The sequence below is a fragment of the Lissotriton vulgaris genome, chromosome 2_1 (assembly GCF_964263255.1).
Source record: "Lissotriton vulgaris chromosome 2_1, aLisVul1.2, whole genome shotgun sequence".
NCBI lineage: Eukaryota > Metazoa > Chordata > Amphibia > Caudata > Salamandridae > Lissotriton > Lissotriton vulgaris.
Genome location: NC_141687.1, coordinates 304,448,854 through 304,463,436, shown reverse-complemented (window position 1 = coordinate 304,463,436; position 14,583 = coordinate 304,448,854). Strand labels below are relative to the sequence as shown.

At 47.3% G+C, this 14,583-nt stretch overlaps 1 protein-coding gene across 1 annotated transcript in view; it reads left to right on the top strand.

The window, feature by feature from the left end:
* Positions 1-14,583, top strand: part of VPS53 (VPS53 subunit of GARP complex) — a 947,455-nt gene that overhangs the window by 564,633 nt on the left and 368,239 nt on the right. The window contains exon 11 of the mRNA XM_086954994.1: positions 12,354-12,495. Within this exon, the coding sequence (XP_086811120.1) occupies positions 12,354-12,495 (142 nt within the window). The remainder of the gene's footprint in view (positions 1-12,353; positions 12,496-14,583) is intronic.

Below are 14,583 nucleotides of genomic sequence, written 5' to 3'. Positions count from 1 at the left end.
GCTGCCCAGGATCACCTGGATTCAGGCCCATAATTCTGCCTGCCCTTTCAGAGTTCCTGAGGATCGATTATTTGCTGAAGATGAGCCCAAATCTTTTCTCGCCAGGGTTGCCAGAGGGGAGGCTCTCACGTTTTCCAGTCTGTATTGTGGACCTTGCTGCCTCACACGATCGAGCGAAGCACAGTCCTCAAGTTTAGACCCAAAGACTCGAGGCGTCTACTCTTGGCTGGCCTCTATGCCACTAGAATGCTGCATTAGACCATTTCCATGCCTTCAATGGGAATCCAACCATTAGCGCCCTCAATTGAAATGTCATGTTTTTGGAATACCGATTCTTGCTATTTCTAACCCTAGTCTGTGCCTTTGTCATCACTGACGATGTAAGTGGTGCCTTATTTTTCACTATTCTTTTCTTGATGTCAACAATGTGGCACAAAAGGATATTATATTGTTTTGCGTGGCGTGTTAACAAGACCTCCTGAGATCCGACTCAGAGGTCCAAAAGCCATGTAACAGACGCCCATATCCTGGGGACCCCCCCCCCCCGCCCTCTTAATAAACTGTGCATCCACCTGTCCTGGTCCTCCTTCCTGCTCCAGTGCACGTGCTCGGGCGGGGAATGCAAGGAAGTCATTAGTGTCGCATGGGGCAGGAAGGGGCCTATCACACAATCTCTGAAGCGCTGATGGCCGTGGGTCCTTGAACCTTTTGCCCTAATTGCTGGATTCGTGCGTCACAGTCCAGAGCTCCTTTCAGGAAAGCGAATTCCTCAGGATTCCCAAGTGCCTCCCAAATATGCAGGGACTGCCGAGTTTTCGGAACACATCATTACCCTCCATTGTTTCCTCCAATTAATGAAAAGCTGCTGCTTTGTTCTCTTAGAATGCTCCCTGACAAAGCTTGTTCACAGCTTTGACATGTGTCTTCCCTCGAGGCTTGCAGAAGGAAGTGTCGGTGTTGGGCGTAAGCAGTTGTCTTTTGTGAGCTCAGAATGGGAGTGAGGACACCACGCAGCTATGGAGCTTTATCCGCTGCCATCACTCGAGTGCAGATTCCTTACTACCTACAGTGTGTATGTACATTCAACGTCCTGGGAGTTCTCTACCATTTACCATACATTTTTCTATCCTTAGGTTATAGCCTACCTGACAGCGCAGCTATTTGCTTGCAAAGACCTCCTGGGGACATTCTGAAAGCTGACCTGGGAATGTTTTCCTCCCATTGCTTACCATTGGCTTTATGGTTTGTTACTCAACTTTGCTTGCATTCTATTTGTTGTCTTTATTTGTTTTAGTCCATTTATCGTGTTTTGTCCCTTTTGTGCAGCATCGGTTGTTTACCGCCTTCCTGTTTAGCTCCTTCTGTCCTGCCACGAGTGCTCGCTTTCTGGGAACTCTTGTTGTCTTTTTCGTAAAGCCTTCAGTGAGCGTGCCTAGGTTTCCAGCTGTCTTCCTGGTGCACCTCTCCGCCCACCTCCAGCCCTCCATGTTGTTCTATCGACCATGTGCTTATCTTCCCCCATGCAGTACTCCACATTGCCTTTTGTCTCTGTGTCTGCTCCCTGCCCAGGCTCTTCTTCCATCATCTCTCTTATGTCCTTATCTCCCCACACCGCTCTCCACGGTGTTCTCTTTCGCCCAAGCTCTTCTTCTCCCGCCTGCTTCCCTATTATTAAGCTACTCCAAGTAAAAAAACAAAACACTTTTGGACAATTTTTTTTTTTAAATCGCTGCTTTTGGCGTAACTTTTTATTTGCCAATCCATCTCGGAAATGGTCTGTCATAGTCAAATAGCCCTTAATGACAGGCGAGATGAGTGGCAGGATGTAATCGATTCTGGCATAGGTGTGATGCTCAGCAGGAAAGTGTGAATACACCACCAATCAAGAATGTCGATGTCTCCAGGAATCAATCAGCCTGAGGTCATCTAGAACGGCTTTGACTGCAGCAGAGATGGCAGGAGTCGTTCCGTTCCCCTCCACCCCACTCTCTGATGGGACTTATCAAGCTGAAGGTGCATTACACTATTAAAGCCGACCCCCGACAATAAATTAGTGTCCTGTGGCGCCACCTAGCTTCTGTATCGTGGGGCTAACCTTTGTTTCCTGATCTACATTTGGGTAGAGAGTGGGGCTGTAGTCTGGCCTGCTGGTTATGAGTGCTTGTGTGACTGTCCATCTGGTGTTCTGTGGCACTGATTTGAAGATCTTTTGCAGCACGCATAGGATGTGAAAGCAGGAGGTGTGCACTGTGTTGACTTGTGCTATCTTGTTGAGCTTGTCATCTAAGTTGCTTCCTAGATTTCTTGTGTGGTCTGTGTGTTTGGGTATTGGACCTAGCTCCAATGGCCACCAGTTGGATTCTCATGGGGAGCTCTTCTTGCCAAACACCATTACTTCCGTCGAATCAGAGTGGAGCTTCAGGCAGTTCACTTATCAAGCACTTTGCACTCGCAAAGCTGAGATCACTCAGGGTTCTGTTGTGTTGCTGCTGGATCCACAGTAAATGGTCGGGGCACCGTTCATCTGGCAGAGGCTCAAGACAATGGTTTCCTTAAACGTTGCTATTTCTTTGTTGTTTGGTTTCTGAGAGCGGCATTTGTTCTTCAGTTATCCATTGTTCCCTCTAAAGCCGGCCACTGGACAAAGGTGCAATATATGTCACTTGCCAAGTGTGCGGGGAGGGTTAGAGACCCACCCACTTGCAAGCGGCCTCCAGGGAGGTGAGAGATTGGGGTTTATCTTCCCACTGGAAAGACAATCAAAGAGGGAGACCCCATCTATATTTGACCTCTTTAGATATCAAAATGTTTGGGACTGGTTTAAAAACTCTATGTTTGGATAGGTTTATTGGTGAGAGGTAGTGATATAGTTGCCGTGAGGCCCCAATGAAAAAGATCTGACTTCCCTCACTGGTTTGGACGTAATGGCTTTTTTGACTTCATAAAAATGTACCCTTTTGAGTACATCTGCAGGGGACTATGAGAGGAAATTCCCTGAGCCACCTTGTGAGTTCTGTCCAGCTTGATGCACAGGGAGTCTTGATCTTCCAGTATGGCCTTGAAGAGGTCCTGGCTGCATTTAGGGAGAATATCCAAGGCACTCCTCAAATACAAATGTTGTTCCACCGTGATTTATCATCAAAGCCTTCGCACATTTCTCTTAACACCTTAAGTGCTGCGCCTATTCCAACGGCCGACGGCACCACTACCTCGGGAGTGCTGCCGTCGGCTGTTGGACGTTCCAACTGCACCTGCGCAATGGAACATCTAGCACTGGAGCTGGACGTTCCATAGCTGCTAATGTGTTAAAGGAGGATATGCTGATGTTCAAGAGTTAGCGTCTTTTGTTGGAGCCTCTCTCATTCGTCCACCTGTTCTTGGAGGCCTTTCTTCTCTTCTTTTACTCGAAATTCAAACTCTTTGACATCTCTACTTCCTGAAGGTTGCTTCTGAGATCTTATTCGAAAGTCCGAATCTCCTCCTTGAGATCCTTGAAGGCTGCCATGAAGAAGACTTTGGTGATTGCCTAGTCCGTATGTGGGGGCCCCTATTGATCATCCTCTCCTGGCGTCTCTGTATGTTTCAACGGGTTCATGGTGACTGGGTGAGATGCAGAATGCCTAGAAGGTTCTGGTCAATTGGCCCTTTTTAGCCTTGCCTCCTGTCATGGGTGTGCTAGAAGTGGGTACAGTGCATGCTTATTTGTCTCTGGGCATCATTCTTACAAGGAAGATTGCAGCACATTGCAACAGATATCTGGTGCCCACTCTGAGGCTGGGTGGCTTAGAGCTATAGAAAAGCAAGATCAGTCGTGAGGCAGACACCAACTTCAACCCAATGACCCTTTAGAAATGCGGTTGCAAAGTCGCATTGATAACCACTGGGGCACTCTGCACATGTCCAGCACTCAGTGAGAGAGGCCCACGAGTCACAGATATTAATGAGATTCCTCCCAGTGCCAAAAGCAGATATATCAAAGAAGGGGTGCAAGGATCTGGGCATCAGATTCATATTATGTACGGATCACAAACCTTTAGTGGATTTGTTTTCCACGAGGAGTGCAGGTGGAGCTGCACCCAGGATAGCCAACTGGCTTTACCGTTTACAAGAGTTCTCTTTTGATGTAAAATATGTTCCGGGTGTAAAAAATGTAAATGCTGACTGCTTGTCCAGCTTACCCATGGAATGTGTGCATGATGATGAGGATTAATGGATGGTAGCGGGAATCAATGATGTCTGTGGTGCCATTTCCGAAGAAGAATGGAAATCTGCCATCGAAGAGGATCACACTCTCAAAAATCTTGTTGAAGCTCTTGGTAGAGAGGTGTGGCTCACTGGTTAGAGGCGGCAGACCCGAGTGCAGAGAACGGCCCGGGACCAGGGTTCGATTCCCGACGCGGCAGGGTCTTGGACCAGGATCAGCGGACTGATAATTCTCGCATCGGTGCCCACTCCGACCAGGGAGCACACTCGGCAACTCTGGGCATTAGCTTGCCTCATCTCTACAATGGCCCCCACAGACGCCAGGGATGCCTGGTTTCACCCTGGAGATACCCAAAAGGGACCATCTCACAGGGAAAACCAGGACGGGTTCCCCAGCAGTCTACAGCGCCGGGACACTCGGGTAGAGTAACTGTGCGCTATACAAGTATCCCACATTTACACTTGGTCATGTTCAAGGGTGGAAGTTACATCCTGAGTCATTAGTCTTTCAAGCTTATTTGGTCGTGGTTTGCCATTGTGAATTACATTGTAAGGAGAGGATGCCGATTGGTTGTACCTCAAGGGTTGAGAGAATGACTTTTAAGACTCATGCATGAAGGCCATTGTGGTATGTCAGCTATAAAAAGGCGTATCAGAGAAGACTTCTGGTGGCCAGGAATGGATTTGCAGATCGAAAGATTTGTACGTAAATTGCATTGCTTGTGCTGTAAGTGATAATCGCGCTACCTAATTGTCACGGGACTTTGCGGTGTGTCTCTCCGTGTTCTGGCTTGATACAGCGTTGAACTAGCAAACCTGTCTCCCAATCATCCCCTGACCACCCCTACCGCAGCTGAGTAGGTGCTGCTGGGGATCCCGCCATCTTGGGTGAGGAGTAGGAGCAGGGCGAGCAGACTAGTGCTCGGCCCCTCCCGCCCTCACCACTACAAAAGCCCATCTACTCACACCCCCAATGATTGCTATTGCGTGTGGAGTGCTTAGAATGAAGTGCCCTGAGGCGGAAAGCTGGGACGAGTAAGGAGAAACTACTGCTCGATATTGTGTAGCTTTTAAAAATCTTATTGTTGCCTTAAAACGTTTTGTTGCTTTTAAAACTGTATTGATTGTTTTAATTTTTTCACTGATTATACGAGTCAACAAATACACTTATTTCCTACTCACCGTGCTACTTAATTGTCACAGGACTTTGCGGTGTGTCTCTCTGTGTTCTGGCTTGATACAGAGTTGAACTAGCAAACCTGTCTCCCAATCATCCCCTGACCACCCCCACCGCAGCTGAGTAGGTGCTGCTGGGGATCCCGCCATCTTGGGTGAGGAGTAGGAGTAGGGCGAGCAGACTAGTGCTCGGCACCTCCTGCCCTCCCGCCCTCCCGCCCTCGCCACTTCAAAATGGAAGAGCAGCGGACGGGCGCAGCGGGCGCGCCGGCTGCGCGCCGGCTGCGCGCCAAAGGCGCGCCTAAGGCAAGTCCGTCTGCGCCCGTCCGTGCCTGGCCGGGACCAGGGGCCATAACCCCTGGCCCAGGGCCTAGGTACTCCAGGGAAGCCTTGCTTGCGCTAAATATTAAAACTTGTCACATAAGCCCGCAAACAGTGGAGACACTTAGGCGGGAGGGGCTGCTGAAACCCACAGCTAAGCCATTTATTAGCAAGACTAGCTTAAGGAGGGAAAGAGGAAAAGTAACATCACAGAGCGTTGCCCTGCTCAATACACGCTCCCTCCAAAAACACAATCTGGAGGTGTTTTCCCTGCTCCAAGAAGGCAACCTGGATGTATTCGGGATCACGGAGACATGGTTAGAAGATTCGTCCATGCCCGACTTGGTGGCAGCACTGCCTCCCAACTTCAGCGCCATTATTCACAATAGGAAAGATGGTAGGAAGGGGGGGGAGTCGCCATTCTCTATAATAAATCCTTTAAAACTGAGACCATCTGTGCAGAAAGTCTGGAAGGTGCGGATATTCTGGGAGTTAAGCTTTGTTCTGCCACCAATTGCCTGGTGATACTCCTTGTTTACCGCCCCCAAGGACTCCCCCAGCCTTCATCGAGCCTTTTTGGGACTGGTCCACGACCTACGAACAAGGTATGAGGGTCTCGTGGTTATGGAAGATTTCAATCTCCACTGGGAGGAGTCCCCCAAGGACGCTATGTCTAAACGGTTAGGGAGGCCATGACCTCGCTAGATCTAACCCAGAGGGTGACTGGTCCGACACATAAGAAAGGCCACACATTGGACCTTATCTGGGCAGCAGTCCCGATGCTGAGCCCTATCACCATATCGCCCTGTATATGGTCGGATCATCACCTGTTGCAGGGTAGAATAGCATTCCCGGGGCAAAGTGTAGTTCCTACCGCTGAGTGGCAGGTCGTGAGAAGGTGGAATACAATCAACACTGATACACTAATCTCCACTCTAGAGAAACTACCCTCTCACTTTAATAGACTACCAGAGGATGACGTTGAGACGGCCAGCCTCAAACTGTCACAAAAACTGGAAAGTGCCATTGAGGTAGTGGCACCAGCTCGAAGGGTAAAAATCGGAGATAAGGGTAAAGGTGCTCCCTGGTTCAATGACGCACTGAGGCTTCTGAAACGCTCCCTACGCCGGAGTGAGAGAGTCTGGCGCAAGGGGTATGATCCCAACACTCAAGCCATATATGCTAAAGAGTTCACCATCTACAAACAAGCTATCAGGGCCAGGAAAGCTGAGTTTTATGAAGATAGAATTGCGACAGCACCCAATCCCCAGAAAGAAATTTTCAAGGTCCTGTCAGAACTGAGAAAAAAGAAGGAAAAGCCCCCTCCTTCGCGCAAGAAGACTGCCAAAAATTTCAGTCATTCTTTACCACCAAGATAGCTGACCTCCTGACAGAAATCGAGACCACCCCTAGACTGAACTGCTTGGGAATTACTAAAAAAACTACCCCAACAGTCACTCAGCCCCTAATCTCACTACCCTTACTCACTAAGGAAACCATGAAAATAGTGATGGGTCGAGTCAAATCAGACTCATCGGCGGACCTGTGCCCACCGAGAATTTACAAACAAGCCTGGTCAGGGCTGGAGGACGACATATTATCGCTCCTGAACAGCTCACAACTGAACAGGTCCCTTCCAACTTCAAGGAAGCCCGGCTGATCCCTCTCCTAAAAAAGGCAGGGGCAGATACAAAGATCTTGAAAAACTACAGGCCCATCTAACAACTACCTTTCTTAGCCAAAATTATGGAGCAACATGTGCTGCCCACTCTCTCACATCATCTTGAAAACAACCTCCGGTTGGAACCCAACCAGGCCGGTTTCAGGGCCCATCATAGCACGGAATTGGTCATGCTTTCCGTGCTGGACGACCTGAGACCCAGAGCAGATAAAAAAAACTTGTGTGCCCTGGTGCTGTTAGACCTCTCCGCGGCATTTGATACGGTCAAGCACGACCTACTGTTGTCGCGGATGTGGGATCTCGGTATCCAGGGCACCGCCCATGCCTGGCTGACCTCCTTCCTTGGCGAACGGGTTCAGAGAGTGCAATTGGCTGACCTGGTATCGGAGGCAGCAGGTATCACATGTGGAGTCCCTCAGGGCTCAGCCTTGTCACCCCTACTGTTTAACGCCTACCTGCAGCCCCTTATTTCATCACTAAATCAGATGGACTGCAGTATATACAACTATGCCAATGATACGCAGATCATCATCCAAATTGACAACTGTCCAATGGCATATCGGAGAATGCAAAACATTCCGTTACTTGGATGACGGCCAACTCATTAAAAATAAATCCCGACAAGACCGAGGTGCTTGCAATTACGACGGCATCTAGCCCATGGAATGATCTCTTGTGGCCCACTGAATTAGGGCCCTCCCCAGTACCAGCAGAAGCAGTGAAAAGCCTAGGCCTATTCTTAGATGCCAATCTCACTATGTCAGCCCAGGTCTCAGCCGTAGTGTGCACATGTGTGGGCCTAATGAGACAACTGCGTAAACTTTCCCCCATTCTGACGGTGGACACGCTAAGGAGAGCAGTATCAGCTCTGATCCTGGCACGTCTGGACTACGGCAACGTTCTGTATGTCGGTATCCCTCAAAAACTGCTGAGCAGACTCCAGATAGTCATGAACGACGCCGCCAGACTAATCTTCAATAAACCAAGAAGGACCCATGCCACCCCTCTCCTTCACAAACTCCATTGGCTGCCGGTGAAACAGCGGGCCAAGTTCAAGGGCCTATGCATTACGCATAAAGCCTTGTACGGGCAAGCCCCAAAATACATCAAGGAACGTTTAGTTCCGTACGCTCCCAGCAGGAATTTACGATCAGCGGATGCTGCACTGTTGGTCTGCCCGCAGTTCAAATTATCCTCCTTTGGAGAGTGTACTTTCTCCTAGAAAATTCCCAGTGCATGGAACAAACTGACAGAGAGCTTGCGCAAAGAAACAAGTCTACTACCCTTCAGGAGAAAGCTAAAAACGGTGCTGTTTCAGGAGGCATGGGGTACTGTCTAACTCGCTCCCCTAACAGTACGGTGTCCACCCTCTGCTAAGTGCTTAGAGACCCCTGGGTGATAAGGCGCTCTAAAAATCCAATATACAATACAATACAATACAAATACCATTCTACCCAAGAAACTACCATTGATCCCTTACCTTTGCCCAAGTTACCCTGGGAAAAACGTGCCATTGACATTTGTTGGGCCTTATGAAATACTTGGTACCAATTACAGATTCGCAATTGTCATGGTCGAAATATTTTTCCAATTGGCCTGAGGTGGCATTTGTAAAGGAGGTTAAGGCCAGTGTCATAATTTCGTTTAGGGAGGACATTTTTAGAAGAGGGGTGTCCTACTGAATTGTCTCTGACAATGGCCCTCGGATCATTTATGGAGATTGTGAAAAGTTTCTATCTACTTGGGGTATTAAGCATACCAAAGCCCTTTTTATCATCCCTGGAGAAATGGTTTAGTTGAAAGGTTTAATAGAATGCTAGTGGAGTGTATACAACTTGCATGTTAAAGTGGATTACATTGTAAAAAACAAGTCACGGATCTGTTATGGTGTTATAGAACCACTTCACATTCGGTCACAAAAGAAACACCTTTCAATTTGCTTAAAGGAAGGGTACCTTGTACAGTAGCTGTGCCTGCCTGGAAGAACAATGCTGGTAAACGCAGTGTTGATCTTGAGAGTATGCAAAACAGAGTTAAGAAATATCAAAATGCATATGGACAAACACATAATATGAGGATTCTCAAACTTAGTTTCCCTCTGGCATGTTTCTGAGAGTTTTTTTGGGTGACAAAACTAAAAATGGTCTTGATTAAAAAAGTTATATATGTAAAAGGTAATGAGTGAAGTTGGCATATGACCATTGGTGGAATATCAGAAAACTTTCAATTTGTAATGCCACAGAGCAAAAAGAATGGTTGAAGCTCCAAAATTCTGAAAGTGAAAGTTCTCATTTCAGTGTTGGTCAAGAAATTCCTCAAGATGAAACTGTAATTGATACTGCCGTGCCATGTCAACACAATTTTACCAATGTGGATTCCAGTGACAATGCGGGGGATATGTCTATCAGTGATCGTTCCTCTCGTGTTAAAGTTAGTCCTAAATATCTTGATGATTATACATGTTAGGTATTTTTTGTTTCTTGCTGAAAGGGAGTGTTATATGATGACTTTGTATATGCATAATTTCATGGTCATTTTATGATGGTTTTTTCATGCTTGTTTTTTTTTGTAATTGTTAACACCATCGCTGCAAGTGATATTTTCCTCCTGTGCTGGAATTTTCAAAAGTCCATTGATCATGACGAGCTGGGCTCGTCATCAGCCTGGTAGGAGGCTACTTCATGACGAGCCCAGCTCGTCATGAGCCTGGAAGTGGTTAAGGGAGGTTTTGTTGTATCTCCTTAACTTTATAAATCTCACTGTATGCTTTCCTCATGGAATGCTTGCTGATCCCTGGTGACTACTCCATGTGAGGTAAGAGGGTTCAGGAATGAGAGGGAGAGCAGTTGGACCAGGAGCAGCTGCCAAACCATAGTGGGCCTTTGTATGTTACAATAAACCTAGTAAATCCAGTCTCTGTAAGTTGTCTTTACAAAACGTACCGGGTATATGATCGTCCACCCACCTAATTTTAAAGCGGGCGGATCATAGTTTGAACATGGTGGAGACTACCCCGTCTCTGCTATGGCCAAACATCTCCAGTGGCAGGATGGATTAAGGGCGTTGGAGAATTGGCTAAAAGTCTGTCTGGCCAATTAGGTTGGGTGGACATGTAGCCGTTTTTACTGTCCGTCATCGTCTGGTAAACCCTGGCAGTAAGGAACAGTTAAAAGAAAAAATGAACCCCTCGCTTTGAAAGTTGACCTCCATGACGAGGTAGGAATTGTTTTTTTTTTAATTTTCAAAAAGAATTTGGAAAAAAAAAATTGAAACTTTTCCTGACATTTCCATTGTTTGAGCAAAGTACCAATGCATCGATGGTGGTTCACGCGAATGCTAAAAATGTCCTGTGGTCAAGGGACAGTTCTAAATTTGGTTGTCAGGACATCTGCCAGGGCAACATAATATTTCACTCCATTGCCCTGACGGAAAGCAGACGAACACTAAGAATACAATCAGGCCCTTTTGTGGCTTGGCTATTTGGCCTACTGTTTTCTATCCAAGTATTTTAAACTGTGGTGGATTATGTATGTTTGGTATCATTCTGAACTGCTATTTCCGGAGTGAATAATATCTTACATTTTGGCTGAAGCAGATTAATGTATTATGAATTTTGTAATGTTTATTTCAAATGGAATAGACATTAGGAGGATCAGGAAAATATTAATTAAGATTAGTACAAGCAGGAGCAGAAATTATTTGTCGGTCTGTTATTAGGTGTGGACATACCTTGAGATGTAAACCGGATAATGCTAAATGTGGAATGTGTTATTCATGTTATTACTATACAAAACGGGAGTATCCCCAGGACGCAGAGGTCCTAGTGGTTTGAACTAAAAATGGGGTTGGAATGCAAGAAAAAGAAAAAATTATTTTCTTTTAAGAAACCCCTCACTCACCAGCCTGGCTGGTGACATGCTACATCATCGGGGTCCACCCGAGCGACCGAATGTGACTCGGGTGTGCTTCGACGCCTGCAACTGTAGCGGAGCTGGTGGTTTGTGAAATGGTGATAGTGAAGTGAATATAGTGTGCCTCATGTGCTCCCTTAATTCTTTATCTGGGATCATGCGCCACTTCTAAAAGCAAAAAGCAGGTACTTCTACTGGTAGCAATTATCCCAAAAGTACCATATTTACAGTGAGGATATGGTCAACATGTTTCAACCTTTTCAATCTTTTGAGGGACTCCATGTGGGCATCGGACAGGTATTCCGGCGGGCTGCGATTAGCTGACAAAACGCTCACTAAAGGCCCCCCTACGGGATCCATGAGGCCCGATTACAGTTAGTTTTTAATTGACCTTACTCAGAATGGATGTAAACAGGCCATAACCTGGAGTATACGGTCTGGCATTAAATAGAACCTGTGATGGTTGCACCTTAGCGTGTGCAGACCTCTCGACTCTACCACTTGGTCCTGACGAAAACCTTAAAAGATTGAAAAGGTTGAAACATGTTGACCATATCCTCACTGTAAATACCGTACTTTTTGGATAATTTCTACCACTAGAAGTACCTGTTTATTGCTTTTAGAAGTGGCGCATGATCCCAGAATTAAGAATTAAGGGAGCACATGTAGCACACTATTTTAACTTCAGTATCACCAATTCACAAACCTCCAGCTCCGCTGCAGTTGCAGGTGTCGAAGCACACAGAGTGACATTCGGTCGCTCCGGTGGACCCCGATGATAAAGCATGTCACCAGCCAGGCTGGTGAGTGAGGGGTTTCTTAAAAGAAAATATTTTTTTCTTTTTCTTGCATTCCTTCCCCATTTTTATTTCAAACCACTAGGACCTCTGCGTCCTGGGTATACTCCTCCATTTGTTTTGTATAAATCTAACTCCAGGGGACTAGGATTATATCCCCAACACAATAAAACCCTTACTCTCCTCTTGTTTATAAGAATCATATTATTACAGCATATATTTGTTCAATATCGAGGTTTAAAAACAATACATTTCCTATTGCAGGACAGACCTTGCAAAGATCATGCGAACGAGGGCCAAGGAAATTGAAGTGAAATTGCTTCTGTTTGCCATTCAAAGGACAACCAACTTTGAAGGGCTGATGGCCAAGCGCTTTTCGGGCAGTACTTTAATGGACAGTGCATTGGTGAGTACGGGCCAGAGCTTGTCGACCAGACTTTTTTCAGCCAAATATTGTAACAGTAGATCACAAATGAAAAGTTAAGGAAAAAATAATTAAATTGGGGAATTGTGCATGGATTTAGGAAGTGTATTTGAGTCAAACCTGCCTAGCTGCAGATATGGATTTTTAAGCATGTATAAAAGATAGGTTTGCAGGTTTCCACACTGCATGCAAAAATGTTGATGCTCCTAATAGTCATGTGTTATGCGCCAGCTCCTCACACTGCACACCAGCGCCAGTTCCTCGCACTGCACACCAGCGTTAGCTCCTCGCACTGCACCCCAGCGCTAGCTCCTCGCACTGCGCACTAGCGCCAGCTCCTCGAACTGCACACCAGCGCCAGCTCCTGACACTGCACACCAGCTCGAACTCCTCACACTGCACACCAGCGCCAGTTCCTCACCTTGGACACCAGCGCCAGTTCCTCACACTGCACACTAGCGCCAGCTCCTCACACTGCACACCAGCGCCAGTTCCTCACACTACACACCAGCGTTAGCTCCTCGCACTGCACCCCAGCGCTAGCTCCTCGCACTGCACACTAGCGTCAGCTCCTCGAACTGCACACCAGCGCCAGCTCCTGACACTGCACACCAGCTCGAACTCCTCACACTGCACACCAGCTCGAACTCCTCACACTGCACACCAGCGCCAGTTCCTCACCTTGGACACCAGCGCCAGTTCCTCACACTGCACACCAGCGCCAGTTCCTCACACTGCACACCAGCTCCTCACACTGCACACCAGCTTGAGCTCCTCACACTGCACACCAGCGCCAGCTCCTCACACTGCACACCAGCACGAGCTCCTCACACTGCACACCAGCTCGAGCTCCTGACACTGCACACTAGCGCGAGCTACTCACACTGCACACCAGCGCCAGCTCCTCGAACTGCACAACAGCTTCTCACACTGCACACCAGCTCGAGCTCCTCACACTGTACACCAGTGCCGGTTCCTCACACTGCACACCAGCGCCAGTTCCTCACATTGCTCACCAGCGCCAGCTCCTCACACTGCACACCAGCGCCAGCTCCTCACACTGCACACCAGCGCCAGTTCCTCACAGCTCACTAAACCCCAGGTCCTTATATTTGTAGTAAGAAGAGTTAGTGCTCTGTTTTAAAGCACACCAATTTTCATTGTAAATATCCCATTTTGAGACGGCTTATATTCTTGGGTGTGCTACTTGGAGAGGCTTCAAGCCGTGCTCCCTTTAGTTGCAAGAATTTCCAGATATTTCTTGGAAAATAACTAAGCGCACAGGCTTGTACCTGGGGGGCTTGTCTCAAATATAATAATAATAATATCTGAAATTGCTAAAAAAAAATTATTCAAACTGATGTTCCACTGGCGGAATTCGCCTGTGGCCCCTTGAGGCTACCTTTCGTCGGATTTGTTTCGATTGACTTTCCGTAAGAAGGCACCAAGAAACACTATTACTTCTTCTAGAATTATTGTTTTCAACTTTGGCATGGTAAATGTTGGGAGGAAAGTTGTCTGGAAAGGGGAGGGTTTGAAAAAATAGGGCAAAATAGCTAATTTTCCAGTACATTTTTACTCCTGAAATATCCAGTATTTTCCAGGCGTGCCGGAGAAACATGACCATCACAAGGGGTGCACATTTTGTAAAAGGGTCTTTTTAGGTCTCGCGCCTAGCGGTGCAGTGCGTAGCATTTCTTGAGCAGCGCGAGATATTTAGTAGGCAAAAACGGCATTTAGGAGAGTGACCTAGGAAAAGCACACGCTGGTGCGTGTGCTTTTCCTGTTGTGTCCCGCTTTTGGCCTTTGGGTGCGTGTTTTTCAGTAAAACGGCACGCAATAGGCCAAAGGCGGGCGCGTTGCTCCGCCCACGGCCTATTGGTGTCTATTCCGTGCTTGGTGCGCGTAATAGACACCAATAAGCCATGTGGTATCAATTATCATGCCCAGACACGGGTGTGATAATTGAAACCACGGCTTGCTGTTGCGCTCGTGCGTACCACTCGCAGGCGCCTGCTTTTTTAATCCATTTTACAGCGAAGCAACTGATTAGGTACCCTTACCTTAGGG